The sequence below is a fragment of the Xyrauchen texanus genome, chromosome 26 (genome assembly GCF_025860055.1).
Source record: "Xyrauchen texanus isolate HMW12.3.18 chromosome 26, RBS_HiC_50CHRs, whole genome shotgun sequence".
Lineage (NCBI taxonomy): Eukaryota > Metazoa > Chordata > Actinopteri > Cypriniformes > Catostomidae > Xyrauchen > Xyrauchen texanus.
The window spans coordinates 37957304-37977093 of record NC_068301.1 but is presented as its reverse complement, the minus strand read 5'-3'; the positions used below and the strand labels follow the sequence as shown (position 1 = coordinate 37977093).

Here is a 19790-nt window from a genome sequence, read left to right as displayed (position 1 = left end):
GCTATTTGTTCTGTCCACACTGAGACTGCATTTTTCCACTGTGAAAGCTTTTCGAAAATGCTCTCCCAAGTGGATAAATTTGAAAATGTTGTCTTTGCATTGTAGAGTGTACAGAGGAAATGGAGATAGCTGAAACTGATGAGGTATTTGTTGCCATGTGACAGTGATTCATTCAACCCAAAACAATCAAGATGGCAGCCCATGTTGCAGTTGTGTTGTTGTGGCTGTTATTTACTTTGATGGTGTTGTTAAAGATAAATGTTACTTAGTACAACCTTTACAATGCATTCATTTAAAGGCGGGAAGTTTACTCGTAATTGCTGTCCGGCGAACAGTGTTGGGTATAACGCATTACTAAGTACTTAATTACTTGTGTTTAAATTACGTGTGATGAAGCAGGCGGAGAATGGGGATCTATATGCAGCAGTTTATTCAAAAAACATAAAGAAAAACTCAGAAGAAAGCAAAACAAGGGAGACCTGGCACAGAGCATCCAAAACATGCAAGAACTAACAAGGAAACTAAAAGGGCTTATATACACAAAAGAAACAAACAAGGAATGAGGAACACACGGGGAAACAATCAGGGAATGAGAACTAATCAGGGGAAAACCAATCATAAAATGAAACTACAAAGGACTACAAAAACCAAACAGGAACTAAACTAAATTTCAACATAAAAGCACAAAACAAAAGACAACAGTGAACATGACATTATGTTTTCATTGAAAAATGTAAAGAAAGGGGTTACTCTTATTTGTTTCAGTAATTTAATTACATTTACTTCTGATGTAATTGTGTTAAATACTTTATAGACTATAGAACAATTCTATATAAAACAATAGTGAATTAAATATGGAAATTTTACGTCTAATGTTAAAATATTTTTTTTCTAATTTAACGCTGCCCCCTTAAATTCTTTGTCCAGTCCATTTATAATTTATTTTATTTCATAAGATTTATTTGAAAGATTTAAAAGCACAGTTTCATGTCTATCCTTGTGTTTTTGATCTGGTTGAGGTTGATAAGGGTTTTAGAAAGTACTTAGTAATATGTAATGCAATTACTTTTCAGACAGAGTAATTAGTACAGTAATCTGCATACACTGTAGAATATGTAATTAGTAGTTAGTAATTAATTACTTTTTAAGAGTAACTTGCCAACACTGCCGGCGACAGATCACGAGGACAGTTGCGTTTGTGGAAAGAGTTGTGCCAGTTTGAAATCAAGTGGGAATGCAGCAAGTTTTCTTTTCGAAAGCACAACTAGATCAGCTTCTCTGACATTCTGATTGTTCAACAGATGTCTATGTCAGAGTCTCCGAAAATGTGCAGAAAACGTTTAGATGTTCATTTGAGATTGGCAGGTTCTTTGCAGAACTGGCATTTTAAACTAAAAATGGATACAAAAGACAGGGAATTACTTGTTTATCATATTCATCTTCATGTAAAAGTACCAGGATTTCAAATTCATCCACTTAATCAGTAACAACGTGAATGCAAAATCTGCCTTTGAATGAAAAGTTTGCTAGACCTCGATGAGAAGGGCTGATAGTCTGATCTATTTTTTATCACTCTCTTGACGGCAAATGTGGTGAAAAATCTAAATTTTAATGCCGCGTAATATTTTACAGTACTGTATGGATTTTATCACTGAAAGAATCCTTATTATAAGTATAATTTTTAATATTAAATGGATAGTTCAACCAAATATGGACATTCAGTTCAGTCAAGGGGGACAACTCACCCTTGGTTTGTTTCTCACCAAACCGTATCATATGCTTTCATAACAATCATGAGTCTCATGGAATCATTTATTAGACTTCTGTATTATACTTTTGTGTTCTTTTGAAGAGGTATATATATATATATATATATATATATATAAACTGCTATTGTATGACATGACTGAGCACAAATGTTTGTCACAATTTCTCCCTTTGTGTTAAGAAAAAGAAAGAAAGTCATATAGGGTTAAAACAGTACAGGTGTGAGTAAACAGAGACTGCGTTTTCATATTTGGGTGAACTATCCCTTTAAAGTTTTTGAAGAAAAAGTAGACTGGACACCAATCAGAGCACGTTTGTGAAACTCTAAAAACACTCATAGATCATATCAGCAATCTTTTATCAACACCTTGGAAACCACCCATAACACCCTAGCATTCCTATAGCAATGCAGTAAATACCACCCTAGCAACCGCTTTGTGATACCCCAGCAACCCTCCACAACACCCAAGCGACTGCATAACAGCACCCCTGCAGCCACCCACAACACTTGTTTTGTACAGGCCATTGCCACTCACATTTTCGGTTACTCACTTGTCTCTCTCTGCCTACAAATGTTTTGTTCTTTATGTTCTATGTGAACTGATATCTCTTCCATCCCACCAGTGTTCTGGCATCTCTGTTTCTTTGTTCTTATGCAATCCTCAGCGATATCTTGACCTTGTATTTCACAACAACTCCTCTCTTTATCCTCCGCTCGAATCATTCACTCCCACCACAAACCTCATGACTCGCTGTCTCTCTCTCTCTCCCTGCAGGGCCCAAGCAGGACATGATCTATGACTTCTGGCGCATGGTTTGGCAGGAGAACTGCTACAGCATCGTGATGATCACTAAATTGGTGGAGGTGGGGAGAGTGAGTAGAATAACTCTACCTCTGCCTGTAGCCCCTCCACCCACTAATGGACTCCATCCATTACTAAACACTGACCACTGAAGTTCAACGCGCCATTACTGAAGACAAACTTTACCAAGGCACCCCATTAGCCAAAGAACATTCTTTCTGTGGATTATATATATCGATTTGGCTGTATTGCATTTGATTTTGTGCCAGCTTTCTGGAAAGATGTAATTTGGTAGAAACCAAAGTTCAGACCAAAATATCATGGTCATTAAATTTAAGGAATAGGTCACCTAAAAATTAAATATAATCACCATCATGTCATTCCAAACCCAACCTGGTCTCATAGAAGACTCATTTCTATACCTATATTTTTGCAAAATTATTGTCTGTTTTGGAGAGCATTTAACTCACTTACAGCACAACACAGTGGACATTTCTCCTCGGAACTGCCGCAATACATGTAATGAACCACGTACTATCATTTTGCAAAAATGTCGGAACAGTCATGTAATGTTCATAAGATCATGCTGATACTTTTACTATTGTAATTTATGTCAAATTAATGCATATCTACAAAAAGGTTTTGAGTTGCATTCTTCAAAAAAAAAAATCTTTTTTGTGTACATATAATAGACTGTGGTCATTATTTTCCCCTTCAAACATTCTCATAACAGTTATGGTAATTGATTTGCATAACTTTTGAAGTGCTTGATTGTTATTGTGGCTGTTGTGTATTAATTGTGTGTGTGCTTATGTTTTCTAGATGAAGTGTTGTAAATACTGGCCTGATGACAGCGAGCTGTATGGAGACATTAAAATCACTCTATTGAAAACAGAAACTCTGGCAGAATACACCGTACGCACCTTTGCCATGGAACGGGTAAGAGCGCCAACACATTTCAGAATAATATTTTAGGTAACATCTGCCCCCTCGGGATGGCAACTGTATTGTGTAAATGCTCTCTGTCCAACTTTTATTTACTCTTTAAGTATGGTGGAGAGTTAATAATGTTTTCCAATGTGATATCATGATTTTAATTGAAATATGCGTTGTTTATTTTTGCCTCATCAGCGGGGTTACCCAGCCAAACATGAGGTCTGCCAGTTCCACTTTACATCCTGGCCTGAGCACGGCATCCCTTACCATGCCACAGGACTGCTGGCCTTCCTCCGGCGGGTCAAAGCCTCCACACCACCTGACGCTGGGCCAGTGGTCGTCCACTGCAGGTAATGAAACATTACTTCCTGATTGCACCATCTTCATGTTTATTGCCAAAACATTGCACTAGCGTTAACCCTTTAAATGCAGATAGTTAGTTTTGTTACAGACACTTAAGAATAGGAACAGCAGATTTTGTATAATTTTTAGTTAATACATTGTAATAAATGTCATTATTAACATATTACTACAATGTAGTAGATACTTTATTACTATAATTATGCTGAGGACACCAAAGAGACCAGAATGAGAGAATGAAAAAGATAGAATCAGGATATGTTGAGACAGTTTTATAGCAAGCAAGCAGTTTGTTAGGGGGTTAAGATGGGCAAGGAGGAGGCAAGAACCGGCTTGTCAATATAAATAATAATTTAATGGAAACTTAAACCAAAAGCACAAACATAAACACACACATGACGGACATGTCCTTAAACGATCTCTCTCTCTCGAACCGTCGTCACCGGCCGCCTTCATCCCTCGCGCGCCCCATCAGGCCGATTGGGGACAACATTCTAGCCCGGCCCCGCCGCCCTCAACTCCACACTCCGACCCCCAGCGGACAGAACGCCCCTCCTCTTTTCTGGCGGCACCTGGGGACATTCCTCCACCCCTGGCAGCGGCCCTACCGCTCCAGGCGATCGGGGAGTTACTTCCCTCCTCCCATCGCGGACGGTGGTCTTCCCTCAACCCCTCTGCGTTTCTGGGGGATGGCAGGGCACTCCTCCACCCCTGGCAGCGGCACCATTGCTACAAGAGGTCGGGGAATCCAGTCCCGACTCCCCCTATGGACGGCGGCCGTTCCCCGCGTCCGGGCGGTTGGGCTACTCCGTCACCCGGCAGATGGTAGCAGCGCTCCCCTGGGTGGACGGTAGTGTCGAGGACTCTGCGACGGGCATCCCTCCTCCCTCCCGGGTTTTGGCACCAATGTAAGGGGGTTAAGATGGGCAAGGAGGAGGCGAGAACCGGCTTGTCAATATAAATGATAATTTAATGGAAACTTAAGCACAAATATAAACACACACATGACGGACATGTCCGTAAACGTCGTCACCAGCCGCCTTCATCCCTCGTGCGCCCCATCAGGCCGATTGGGGACCGGGCGTGCGACATTCTATCCCGGCTCTGCCCCCCTCCACTCCACAAGGATATAACAAAAAAAAACTATTACTTGTCATAACATTTTTATTTTAATTTATTTGAATAATTAAATCTTATTCAAGATTTTGCACTATTTATTTCGTAACATCTGGCAATCTGTTGAACTACTGTAACAAACTGTTACTTAGGACAATTTTCTCTTTCTAATAAGCTACATTTTAAAAAAAATTCCTTAAAAACTTCAGACCATTTCCCAAGAGATTTTAAAATTTCAAAGATGCCAAATTTCAATATTTGAATATTCAACGTGAACTGATGAGAATTTGTATGTTGCCTGTTCTTACGTAAATTTAGTTTCTAGCAAATGTACATTTGTTTACATTTGCATAGATGCCAAAACGTACAATATTGATGTATTGACAGCATCTAAAATATTATAATTTTACGAATTAACATCTTTAGAAATTTAAAATGATTTATGTATACTGATTAAATTGATGAGAATAAAATGTATGCAGTTAATCGGTTAATTTCATTGCATTTATAATCAATGAGATTAGTTCAGTGTTCAATTCATCACATTTATTTAACGAAGTTGATGCATTTGCCTAATATTACATTATAACGTTTAATTCAGTTATGTGTAATTTCTGCTACCCTATACAACATTTTAAAGGATTATATCACTTTAACAAAGACTAAACTTTAACATCTTAAAATAAATACAAATTATTTAATCATTTAATCATTCATTAAGCATTTTATTTTTATTTTATTTTGTGGGACACAAAAATAATTTCCAGAATATGCCAAAAAAACAAAACAACACACAAAAAAAAAAAAACACAAAAGCACCATAAAACTATCACTCATTTATCTATAATCCAAATCTTCAGATATCTTTATGTGAGGATTAGACCGAAATTCAAGCCTTTTATTCAGTTCAATTTGACAGCACCTTCACTGAGTGAAGAGAAGATTTTTAGCAGTTAAAGATGCACTAAGCATTTTTTCAATGAAAGTTAAGAAAAAATGTTCCTGAGATGTCCTGAGATATCTTTGACAACTGTAGACTTTGTAAACACTAAACATAAATGTGTCTGCAGACCACAGACATTGGCGCTTTTCACTTGTCAATAATTTTGCTAATTCCCAGAGTGTTTTGCATTTATTTGCATTTATGCATTTGGTAGACACTTTTTATCCAAAGCGACATACAGTGCACTTATTACAGGGACAATAACCCCAGAACAGCCTGGAGTTAAGTGCCTTGCTCAAGGACACAATGGTGCTGGTTGTGGGGATTGAACTGACAACCTTCTCTGCTTAACAGTTTAGTGCTTTAGCCCACTATGCCACCACCACTCCCTGAGTGTTGTATTTGTAGAGGAATAATTGAGGCTATGATTAATAATGTATGTCAGTTGGGGCCTGGATAGGTCAGCAAGTAAAGATGCTGACTATCACACCTGGAGTCACAAGTTCGAATCCAGGGCATGCTGAGTGACTCCAGCCAGGCTTCCTGAGCAACCAATTGTCCCGGTTGCTAGGGTGGGTAGAGTCATGTTGGGTTAACCTCCTCGTGGTCACCATAATGTGGTTATCGCTCTCAGTGGGGCGTGTGGTGAGTTGTGTGTGGATGCCGCGGAGAATAGTGTGAAGCCTCCACACACGCTACATCTCTGCGGTAACGCACTCAAGAAGCCACTTGATAAGATACGCGGATTGACGGTCTCAGACGCGGAGGCAACTGAGATTCGTCCTCCGCAACCCGGATTGAGGTGAGTCACTACGCCGCCATTGGTGAAAAGCGGGAATTGGGCATTCCAAATTGGTGAAAAGGGGAGAAAAAAAAGGAATAATGTGTAAGTTGAGGGCGCTATTGTGCCACTGTTGAATTTGACAGCCACAGGAACAAACAATGCTTCTCTTTTGCTCAGTTTTGGTCTTAAAATGATCTTTGGTGGGAGGGTTTTGGAATGAGTGGGCACGGCTAATTCAACGGCTCAGTCACGTGAAAGTTTCAGAATGCTAACATCGCTTACAGCGCCTTTAAAACTTACATTTCCCTCTGTACCTCACACAAAGCTGTTGTATACCATCAGGGAATTTACAAATATTTTTATTTAGGATAAATAAATAATTTATAAAATATATTCATAATGGATTTGTGGATTTAAATATATGTATAATGGCTTCATAAATATATTTCTAAAGCTGTTAATACATAAAAAAAAATGCATGCTTTTTTTAATGCTGTCAAAACATCCATATTGTACGTTGCGGCGGATATCCAAACATACAAATAGGTACATTCAAATGTTACAAATAAAATCTTCAAATAGTCACGTATATGTGATCAGGCTCGAATATTAGATTTGCACATTTCTAGGAAAGCTGTTTTGAGTCCAGGTTCACATTTAATATGATAATGGGTCTATAATTAGCTGGATTGGTTTTGACTGTCTAGATATTAGAGCTTCATTAAAAGTGTTAAATAATGTGCCTCATTCAGGCCTTCTGTACAGTATATACTTTTCATTGTACTGGGGCAAACAAGTGTTCATTAATCAAATGTTGGAAAGCTATCAGAGGTCCTAAACTTCATTGAAATAATGGTGGGTTTCACACTAACAATTGGTACATCTTAGAATTGTCACTCATTAAAAGATGTGGACTTGTGGAAGTGTACTGAAGTCATGCAGTTTTAATTAAACTTATTTATAGTCATGAAATCAAAACTGACCCTAGTTACTTTCTTAATACACACTCCTGGTCTTATTATTGTGCATGATTCTGTAGAAGAAAAGAAAATTGCTTGAAATGATTTTGCTCTGCGTCTGAAACTTCCTTATCAGATGATGTCACCATAGGCACTTATGTTTTAATATGGGTGCAGGTGCTGTTTCAGAAGGGGAGTGTTTTAGTTCATATTTGTCCATACTGTAAATGTCCAGTATGTAACAGCCACTTTTCACAATCCAATCAGTTCCGATGAGTAAGTCAAATCTCGCCCATGTTTTTTCCGTGGTTCTGTTTCACTCTGAAATAGGCCACATCACAGAAGTGTAATGGGTTGTGAATACTGTTTTATGTTGATTTAATTAGATTACATGTTTTCACTGTTCAGTAACACATGTTTGGATACATCCATATTTCAAAGATGAATAACTTTTTAAAAGCTCTTCCTGCCAGCAGCTGGCATAGAGTGTGACGTAAGCGCATTGACATGTTTACGCCAGAATTCTGAAGCGGCACTTATTTACAACAGAAGTACGAATGTCACGCGATAGTTCAGACATTTGAAACTGCATCAGAGCCCTGGATGGAAGCGCCGATTTAAAGTTTAAAACGTTTTAATTATCAACTTGTTCCTTATATAAACCTATCGATTCACTTCAAAAGACATTCATTGATCGACTGGAGTCGCATGAATTACTTTTACACTGCGTGCACAATTATTAGGCAAGTGAGTATTCAGATCTCATCATTATTTCCATGTGCATTTTCCAACTCCAAACCATATAAACTTGAATGCTTATTGGATTCAATCATTTTCAGGTGGTGTGTATTGTGTAATGAGGGAGGATGTGGCGAAAGTGACTAACACATTATATCAAGGTGTGCGTAATTATTAGGCAGCTTCATTACCTCAGGTAAAATGGGCCAAAAAAGAGATTTATCTGACACTGAAAAGTCAAATATTGTAAAATGCCTGTCAGACGGATGCAACACTCTTGAAATAGCTCAACTATTGAGGCGTGACCACTGGACAATCAAACGTTCAAATAGATAACTGGGGTGCAAAAAAAACACTGCAAATTAACTGCAAAAGACTTGAGAAGAATTAAACGTGAAGCTGCCAGGAACCCATTATCCTCCAGTGCTACCATATTCCAGAATGGCAACCTACCTGGAGTGTCCAGAAGTACAAGGTGCCAAGTGTTCAGAGACATTGCCAAGGTTAAGAAGGCAAAAACACGACCAGCACTGAATAGATTCACGAGTTGAAACATCAAGATTGGGCAAAGAAATACATGAGGACAGATTTTCAATGGTTTTATGGACAGATGAAATGAGAGTGAATCTTGATGGATCAGATGGATGGTCCCGTGGCTGGATCCCTAATGGACACAGGGCACCACTTCGAGTCAGGTGCCAGCAAGGTGGAGGAGGGGTACTGCTATGGGCTGCTATCATTAAGGATGAGGTAGTTGGACCTTTTTGAGTCGAAGTTGGACTGAAACTCAACTCTCAAACCTACTGCCAGTTTCTTGAAAGTAATTTCTTCAAGCAGTGGTACAGGAAGAAGTCCTAAGCATTCAAGAAGGCCATGATCTTTATGCAGGACAATGCTCCATCACATGCATCCATGTACTCTACTGCTTGGCTAGCTAGCAAGGGCCTCATATATGCCCAAATAGTGACTTGGCCCACTTCCTCACCTGACTTAAATCCTACTGAGAACTTGTAGGCCCTTCTAAAATGTAAGATTTACAGTGAAGGAAGAGCATTTGGGAGGCTGTGGTTGCTACTTCAGTGAAAGTTGATCGTGAACAGATTAAGAAACTGACAGACTCAATGGGTGGAAGATTCATGGCAGATATTGAAAAGAAGGGTGGTTATATTGGTCACTGAATATTTTTGTAAGGCCAACATTTTTATTTAATTGTCATTTTGTGTTACTTATGTGTCACACTTACTCTAAAAATTTTGAATAAACAATTGAGTTGGGAGAAATCATTTTTGTAATTTAGTTGTCTAATACACACATATATTCCCCTGAGAAAGACAAAACTCACTTTTTCTTTGTTAAACATTCAGGTTTGAGGATCAATGACATTTTGGATTGACTGAGAGCATTGTAGTGCATGTTGCCTAAATATGACTTTTGGACCGTCAAAGTACTGGCACCAATTTACTTCTATTATAAGGACCTGACAGAGCTCTATCTTCTTCTAAAAATATAAATGTATGTTCTGCTGAAGAAAGATAGTCATGCACATCCGGGATGGCATCAGGGTAAGTGAATAATGAGAGAATTTTCATTTTTGGGTGAACTATCCCTTGAACGTGCCTAGGTTGGGTAACATTTGCCCATTCTTCCTTGCAGAATTGTTCGAGTTTCAGTCAAATTGTGGGCTGTGCGGCGATGGACTACTCTCTTCAAGTCCATGCAGAGGTTTTTGTCTCATCTGACCATGGAGGATTCTGATACCATGTGGCAAAAGGTTTTATGGTCAGATGACACACAAAAAATATTTTTTTGGACTGAACTCCAAGTGCTATATTTGGAGAAAAACCAAACACAGCACCCCACCCAGAACATACCATACCTATTTTGAAGCATGGTGGTGGCAACATTATGTTGTAGGTGTGTTTCTCTTCAGCGGGTACTGTGTAATTGGTCAGGATTGAAGGGAAAATGGATGCTTCCTTGTACACCTAAAGTCTTAAGGAAAATCTGTGGCCCTCTACTCGACAACTGAAGATGGGTAGGTGGTTCAATTGTTCACCAACAAAACAACGAGGTGGCTTAACGATAGGAAGGTCAAAGTCATTAAGTGGCCAAGTCAGAGCCCTGACCTAAATACAATAGAAAACCTATAGATGGACTTGAAGGGAGCAGTCCATTGCCACTCACCCCGCAATTTAACTGAACTTGAACAATTCTGCTAGGAAGAATGTGCAAATATTCCCCATTCTACGTAGGTGTGCAAAGCTATTAGAGACCTTTCCAAAGAAACTGATGTCATTAAAGCAAAAGTTAGCTCTACGAAGTAATAAATCCAGAGGTATGATCACTTTTCAAACCATGTTTTTGTAGTTTTAATACATTTTTGGAACTGCTGCCTTTTTTTCGTTACTTGAATGTTGTAAGGCACATATTGTAACTAATTAAAAAAAGGTTTAATGGGTTTTGCTTTCAGACTATTCCAAAGGGGTATGATGATTTTCTATAGGCACCGCATACCCCCATCTGAAACATGTTACCGTGTCAGAAAAATTGAATTTGATAGAAAGCCAATTGATTAAAAAAACACTGTTTCATGTAAGCAGCACTTTAATCAGTGTTACTAAAGAAATAGATGTCGTTCAGTCACATTTGCAGTGTACATGTCTGTGTACCGTAGTTAACTCAATAACTACCAATTTCCTGACTTGACACCAAGTGATGTCATCAAAACAAAGCTATTAAACTAATTCAACAGCTTTCCAAATCAATTGTAAATAGGGCTGTCAATTTAACACGTTAATTCAGTGCGATTAATTATATAAAAATAACGCGTTAAAAAATGTACACAATCATGTCTGTGGACTTTAATAAGGAATATTGCTTCCGTATTAGCAATTCAAGCATGGAGTATCACCTGTTTTCTCCAAGGAGCAGTAAGCAAAACTCCAGCTGTATAGGCAACATGCAGCTTATACAGACAAAGAACAGAGCGGACAGCACAAGATGAGAACATGCAGTGTTGCCAACTTAGCGACTATGTCGCTAGATTTATAAATTTTATAATAAATCCACCTAGCGACAAATCCGTTGATGAAAGTCGCCAGTACTGTCCTGCAATCTCGAGGTCTTCCTTTCCTGCCATAGACACACCTCTCTCTGCGTCTACTCTGTTCAATAAGTGGCAGACAGAAGAGCAGCACAATCAGTTGACCACACGACAGCTGACATAGATGTGAATGAGCTGCGAATATACAAACATAATCTGGATTGTTTGCTCCTCCTTTGTTGTAATTTAAACAATTTAATTTGACCGTTTAATTAGATTTGTATTCTTCTTTTTTATTTAGCAGTGCAGAGCAGCAGCTTGGAAATGGCTTGGAAGTGACTGCTGGTTAGCATGTAGTCGTAATGGGCTGTGTTTCAGTCACTATTTCATGCCCGTTCCATTTTCTGACAACAGAAACAGAAAATATGTAAATGAGAACAGATTTATTGGTAATTTGGCTTTATTTAAATACAGTATGTGAGCACAGAGAGTAGGAGAGTATCAAACTGATGTAAAGGGCTGACACAAGGCAGAATGCAATTATGAGACAATGACGTCATGAAAATGGTAATTAGCGCATGACGTCATCTAGCAACATTTAGAGACTTTTCGAGTAGGCTTTAGCTACTTTCAATTGAAAGAATCATAATTATTAGTTAGGCCAACTAGGCTATGATTTAAAAAAAAATAATAATAATAATTATAAGTGCTCTTTTTTTCCACTTGTTCCCCTGCCCACCAAAATGTCTGTGCACGTCCCTGATTATCATTATTATTATTTCACATTATTTGCACCGGCATCCACACCAAGTCACTTCCCTTGTATTAAATAGACCTCTAAATCAATGTATTACAGGTGAAACTCAAAAAATTAGAATATCGTGCAAAAGTTCATTAATTTCAGTAATTCAACTTAAAAGGTGAAACTAATATATTATATAGACTCATTACAAGCAAAGTAAGATATTTCAAGCCTTTATTTGATATAATTTTGATGATTATGGCTTACAGCTTATGAAAACCCCAAATTCAGAATCTCAGAAAATTAGAATATTACATGAAATCAATAAAAAAAAGGATTTTAAATACAGAAATGTCGGCCCTCTGAAAAGTATAATCATGCATATGTACTCAGTACTTGGTTTGGGCCCCTTTTGCATTAATTACTGCCTCAATGCGGCGTGGCATGGATGTTATCAGCCTGCGGCACTGCTGAGGTGTTATGGAAGACCAAGATGCTTCAATAGCGGCCTTCAGCTCTTCTGCATTGTTTGGTCTCATGTCTCTCATCTTTCTCTTGGCAATGCCCCATAGATTCTCTATGGGGTTCAGGTCAGGCGAGTTTGCTGGCCAATCAAGCACAGTAATACCATGGTCATTGAACCAGGTTTTGGTACTTTTGGCAGTGTGGGCAGGTGCCAAGTCCTGCTGGAAAATGAAGTCAGCATCTCCATAAAGCTTGTCTGCTGAAGGAAGCATGAAGTGCTCTAAAATGTCCCGGTAGACGGCTGCGTTGACTCTGGACTTAATAAAGCACAGTGGACCAACACCAGCCGATGACATGGCTCCCCAAACCAACACAGACTGTGGAAACTTCACACTGGACTTCAAGCATCTTGGATTGTGTGCCTCTCCATTCTTCCTCCAGACTCTGGGACCTTGGTTTCCAAATGAGATGCAAAATTTGCTCTCATCAGAAAAGAGGACTTTGGACCACTGAGCAACAGACCAGTTCTTTTTTTCTTTAGCCCAGGTAAGACGTTTGACATTTGAAGCCCATGTCCAGGACCCGTCTGTGTGTGGTGGCTCTTGATGCAGTAACTCCAGCCTCAGTCCACTCCTTGTGAAGCTCCCCACACATTTGAATGGCCTTTTCCTGACAATCCTCTCCAGGCTACGGTCATCCCTGCTGCTTGTGCACCTTTTTCTTCCACACTTTTCCCTTCCACTTAACTTTCTATTAATGTGCTTTGATACAGCACTTTGAGAACATCCAACTTCTTTTGCAATTACCTTTTGAGGCTTTCCCTCCTTGTGGAGGGTGTCAATGATGGTTTTCTGCACAACTGTCAGGTCAGCAGTCTTCCCCATGATTGTGAATTCAACTGAACCAGACTGAGAGACCATTTAAAGGCTCAGGAACCCTTTGCAGGTGTTTTGGATTAATTAGCTGATTAGAGTGTGACACTTTGAGCCTACAATACTGAACCTTTTCACAATATTCTAATTTTCTGAGATTCTGAATTTGGGGTTTTCATAAGCTGTAAGCCATAATCATCAAAATTATATCAAATAAAGGCTTGAAATATCTTACTTTGCTTGTAATGAATCTATAATATATTAGTTTCACCTTTTAAGTTGAATTACTGAAATTAATGAACTTTTGCACGATATTCTAATTTTTCGAGTTTCACCTGTAATCATAGCCTAGTTGGCCTAACTAATAACAGCGATCACGGCTGTGCCTGCACCTGTTGCTGCGGGCCACGCAGCAAAGAAGAGAGCACTGGCCGAGTTTGAGGAAGAGTGGGAAAACATTGTGGAGCAGGAAGAGGATGAAGATGAAGTACAACATTACCTGCTCCTCAATCCCAGCATGGAAGGTGATGGAAGAGATGTGCTGCGCTGGTGGAAACAACACGAGACCATGCTACCACGACTGTCAAAACTCACTCGAACAGTGTTTAGTGTCCCTGCCAGCAGCAGTAGCAGTGAGCATGTCTTCAGTGCAGCTGGAAGAGTCATAGAAGAAAGGAGGACTGGATTGAAACCTTCAACTGTGGATGCTGTACTTTTTCTCCACGATGCTCTATAAGAGACTGTTCTTCTGGCTGTACAGCCATGTTAGACTAGGAGAATGTCTTGTTTTTCATTTGATTGGACTTCATTTGCATTAGTCTAACTATTGGAAACTATTGGAAATAAGAATGACCATGTTCTGTGGCGAAACCTTGATTTTTGAGGTAAGGTAATATAACCTGCATATTTATTTTTATTTCATTTGTTTATATTGTATAGCCCGTTATTTAGTTTTTCTGCACACCATTGCGAGCAGCAGAGCAGCCTGCTTCAGCTTGTCAAAATGCCTTTTAACAGTGGTGGTGATAATAAACATTTAAACTAACGTTGTGTGATATGCTTGAAGTGTTTTATATATATTGTTGTTTGCAAGTAAAGTATTGATTTGAGAGGCTAAATTTATCAAACGTGATCAACTCACTGTCTTAAGCTGGTGGCTTGGTCATTACTTTAAAAAACAAAAACTTTAATTTAACAAAAACTTTTTTTTTCTAAATTAAATTAGTAAAGAATTTAAATGAAATATAACTACTTTGCCATTAAAAACAAAACTGAACAATTTTAATGGCTGCAACAGGTTAAAATAAATAGATAAATAAACAGGCTCCAGTCAGACTCGGCCCGAGAATTCTGATAAGCTGTCGGACAAGGGTCGGGCTAGGGCCTGAGCATCTCGGGCCGGGGCCGGACTAGGGCCAAGATTTGAGGCCCGTGCAGGGCTCTAATCCTGATCACTCATTCATACATAACAATTTAGTTATTTAACTTTTGTAAGACACTTTTAGTGTTAGAAAGGTCATATGCGAGGAGGCGTGAACTATCATGAATATTGATGTAATTCACACCTGAGGAGACAAAGATCCTCCCCTGGGCCTATCAATGAAGAATGTGACAGATAGAGAATGAATATGAGGAGACTTAATGACCAAAATCAACTTTTAAGTTAAAGGAAGTAATCTGACTATACATTTTCTTTACATAAAGACTTTACTTAATTTTAGACCTACAATACAGTTTAAAAGAAGTTTCTTCTGCTCACCAAGACTGCATTTATTTTATCCAAAATACAGTAAACAGTGATATTTTGAACTATATTTAGAATTTAAAAGAACAGTTTTCTATTTGAATATATTGTAAAATGCAATTTGTGATCAAAGCTGAATTTTCAGCATAATTACTGCAGTCTTCAGTGTCACATGATCCTTCAGAAATCATTATAATTTGCTGATTTTCTAATATGGGCATATTTAAATTGCATTTTACTAATTTAACCTGAACACATATTTGCTAGCACAAACTTCGTTGATGATGTGGCAACATAAACACTAGTTAAAATATAATTTAAACATTCATATTATTTTTATATCATATTACATATCATATTTAAAGTGAATGAACTTAACGTTTTTAAGGCACAGTCGGGGGCGTGTACCATTTCCCTTGATCGTCTCAGCACATTACCGTAGCGCCCTCTGCCTGTGGGTGTGATCACATTAGAGATAATTCGCTGAGCCAGGAGAAACTGTACATCGCTTTGTTTCATACAGATTACATTGTTTACGAGTTTTAAATTTGAATTGTTTTATTGAAAAGTAGACATTTTAAGCTTTCTTTAGACATATGTTTCATGTTTATGTGACAAATAGTGGTGGTGCTCTTTTTTACATCAGTAATGTCCTGACTATACATTGTGATCAGTTGAATGCCACTTTGGTGAATTAAAGAACCAATTTCCTTCCGAAATAGCAACATCTTTACATTATTCCAAACTTTTGACCACCAGTGTATACTGTGTATGTGTATATATATGTATGTATATATATATATATATATATATATATATATATATATATACATACATATTATTAAAAATAAAACTTTTTATAATTATTTAATCATTATATATAGAATTTTTGTTATTTGAGGGGCTATCTCGGCAAATAATTATGTATGCGTTTAATTTAGATTCATTTGAATCATTAATCGGCATACCGTGTAATTAATTAGTAGGGATTGCTCCGATTGAGATTTTTTCAGCCGATACGATCACCAAGCTATCTTCTTGTCACCTGATCTGCCGATAATGATAATTTTACCTTTTATCAAGATCTCTGTCATAACTGGTTACATGTTAGATGTCTGAACACTGTCATGTTTAATTGAATTGTCCTCTTTCCTTTCCAGTAATATTACTTTGCCTTGTGTTTGCTGACAAAATTTTTTTTGTGTTTGCTGACAAAAAAAAAAAAAGGCTTAAAAAGCTTTTTTAAATAAGACCTTTAAAAAGTATAAGCTTAAGATAGATAGTGCTATAAAAAAAAAGTGTCAAACTCAAAACATACTGATGACCCATAGGTGCAATTAAACTAAATGTGATATTTTTGGTTATTGATTCATTGTCATTATCATCATATATCATATTATTATTATTCCTTATTTTATTTTTATTTTATTCTTGCATTATATTAAATACATTATATTATAGTATCTTAATATTGTATAAAGAATTATTGTATTTATAAATTCCATCCCTGCCTTTTCATTTAGTTGGATGATTGTATTAATATTTCATTTTTCACTTGTTTCTGCTTGATGAGGGAAACACGCACTCTCTATCACAAGAGCAAGAGATGAAAGGAAAGCAGAGAAAGAGTGCATGTTTCTGGACTCTACAGGTGCTACTATATTTAATGTTGTTTATTCTGGAGAAATTAAAAAAAAAGATGTTTGATTAACACCACATCTTGTATCTCGCACTATTACTGAGATGCCTATGCCCGGCAGAATCTGAGAAGCTGCCGCGATGAATGATAATAAGTACCGTTTCACAGCTCGCTCTGTATTCCCTTTGCCTTGTAGAGTGTGAAACGCCACATTAACAGTATACAAACATTTCATATTCCCCATACCTCTCCCACTGCATCATTCTTAACTGCTGAAACAAGTGTACTGTCTTACAACACTATACCAGATTTCCCCACACTCCGTGATGCCATGAGAGTGCTGCTAAAGTCTTAAAGGAGCCGTGCGTCTTTACGACACGAGCAATCGGTTTATGCGATCGGCCAACATACTGATCACCGATCAAGTCATAGGATGTGAATATCAGAGCATCCCTATTAATTACATTAAAAATTGTAATCAATTGACAGCCCAAATTGTAACTTATTGATTGTGTGTATATGTGGAAAACAGATATAGGGATTTAGAAAGGATAATATCACTGGAATACTTGACTGTTACTCTGTCTGAGGTCAAATAATTTTGTATAATGATCGTATTATTGCTATCAAAATCATACTGTATTATTGACCTTTGTCCAAGGAAACATATACATTAATGATACATTCCTGATATATTAAGTTCATGTGTCTTGTATCAATCCATGCTCCCTTTGTTCTCAGATAATAAAATGATCTATTAATCTGCCTATTTATTCATTTGATAGCCGTAGCCGTATAAGCAGAATTCAGGTCTGGGTCTTGTCCTGGCAGGGTCTTATTTTTTCCAAAAACACAATAATGATAAAATTGTTACTAAATCATAAACAGTTGACTTTTCTTCATCCCTCGCTCTTTCATCTGTGTTTAGTATGGGCGCCGGCCGCACCGGCTGTTACATAGTGCTGGATGTGATGTTGGACATGGCGGAGTGTGAGGGTGTGGTGGACATCTATAACTGCGTCAAGACGCTCTGCTCCCGATGCATCAACATGATCCAGGCTGAGGTAAGATGGAATTACAAACTCACTGTGCAGTTGGTCTAAAGTGGTCTACAGTGGCTCAGTGGACTAAAGTGTGGTCTAAAGTGGCTCAGTGGTCTAAAGTGTGATCTAAAGTGGATCACTGGTCTAAAGTGTGGTCTAAAGTGGCTCACTGGTCTAAAGTGTGGTTTAAAGTGGCTCACTGGTCTAAAGTGGCTCAGTGGTCTAAGTGTGGTCTAAAGTGGCTCACTGGTCTAAAGTGTGGTTTAAAGTGGCTCACTGGTCTAAAGTGTGGTTTAAAGTGGCTCACTGGTCTAAAGTGTGGTCTAAAGTGGCTCAGTGGTCTAAAGTGTGGTCTAAAGTGGCTCACTGGTCTAAAGTGTGGTCTAAAGTGACTCAGTGGTCTAAAGTGTGGTCTAAAGTGGCTCACTGGTCTAAAGTATTGTCTAAAGTGTGGTCTAAAGTGGCTCACTGGTCTAAAGTATTGTCTAAAGTATTGTCTAAAGTGTGGTCTAAAGTGTGGTCTAAAGTGTTGCTTGAAAGTGTACTGTAGTTGGTTTGACTGACATTCAGGTAATACCCCAATTGCTAATTGTTTATACTTTTGAATCACAGCAACAATCCAGTCATTTCCAAAACTAGCATTGCATGACTTTTGCAAATAAATAATTTGCTAACAATTGCAACGTTTACGTGGACGTAAATTGTGCCAAAGTACTTTATTGTCATGCAAATATAATACAGATAAACCAAGTAGCACAAAACTGGAGAGATAGCCTGTGAAATGTTGCCTATTGTTGTTGAATGGTTATTTGACTCATACACAACATTCAAATTAAAAACTGATATTGTGTTTTGTGGCCAATTCAAAGCCAGTCTCATATGTTTAATCATAAAAAGAGATCATTCGAATAAATTGCAGATTATTTTTCAATACATTTAAGCTTCTCTTTGTGACTTTTGAACAACAAACTTGCTTCTTGAAAGTGTCTTCTCTCAAAAGAGACTATAATTGTGCCTGTAGTCCATAAAAGGAATTGTGAGCTTCAACCATTATAGTTTGCACATTATTTTTTGGAGGTTTGCCCAACAAAGCAGATGTTGGGCAAATAGCAGCCTCAGTCACCATTCACTTTCATTGTATGGAAAAATTAAATGAATATGGTGACTGAGACTATCATTCAGCCTAACATATACTTTTGTGTTCCATGAAAGAAACAAAGTCATACAGGTTAGGAATAAGATGAGGGAGATTAAATGATAGCAACATTTTCATTTTACATTTTAAAGATTTAAAAGTAGAAGAAGCGGATTAGTAAATGTGACAAACACAATAATGTACCCCACACTTGGGCACCTAATAAATGGGAAAAAACACAAAGCTCCTTGAAGGTCGCTTGGTAAAACGAAACATTACAAATGTTTTTCTCTCAATAAAACATGGGAGCTGTTCATTAAAAGTAAAATTTTTACAAATATTTCTTTAGATTACTTTATGTAACTCATATTGTCTGTTTGAAGAGAGTTGTTGAACTGCATGTTAATAAACTGAGGGATCAAAGCAGATGTGAATATATTTCTGTTCAAGTAACCCCTCAAGGGACTGCTCTGGACAACAAAGAAAAAAAATAATAATTTAATTTATAATCACTGTTCGCTTAATATCACAAGAGCGTTTAAAACGACAAAAGAAAGGCCATGAAACTGTCTAGACTGCTTTATAATGCACATACAGACATCTGCCCTCAATGTTACACACTGATGAGTATAATATATGAATAGACAACACAAGCTGAAGGCCAATCCTGTAAACTCACTCAGCAGAGACAAAGAGATGAA

At 37.8% G+C, this 19790-nt stretch overlaps 1 protein-coding gene across 1 annotated transcript in view; it reads left to right on the top strand.

Moving 5' to 3' along the window:
* The window catches only part of LOC127619505 (receptor-type tyrosine-protein phosphatase U-like), a 432480-nt gene that overhangs the window by 348425 nt on the left and 64265 nt on the right, over positions 1-19790 (top strand). The window contains exons 22-25 of the mRNA XM_052092344.1: positions 2544-2641; positions 3393-3509; positions 3702-3856; positions 17840-17975. Of these exons, the coding sequence (XP_051948304.1) occupies positions 2544-2641; positions 3393-3509; positions 3702-3856; positions 17840-17975 (506 nt within the window). The remainder of the gene's footprint in view (positions 1-2543; positions 2642-3392; positions 3510-3701; positions 3857-17839; positions 17976-19790) is intronic.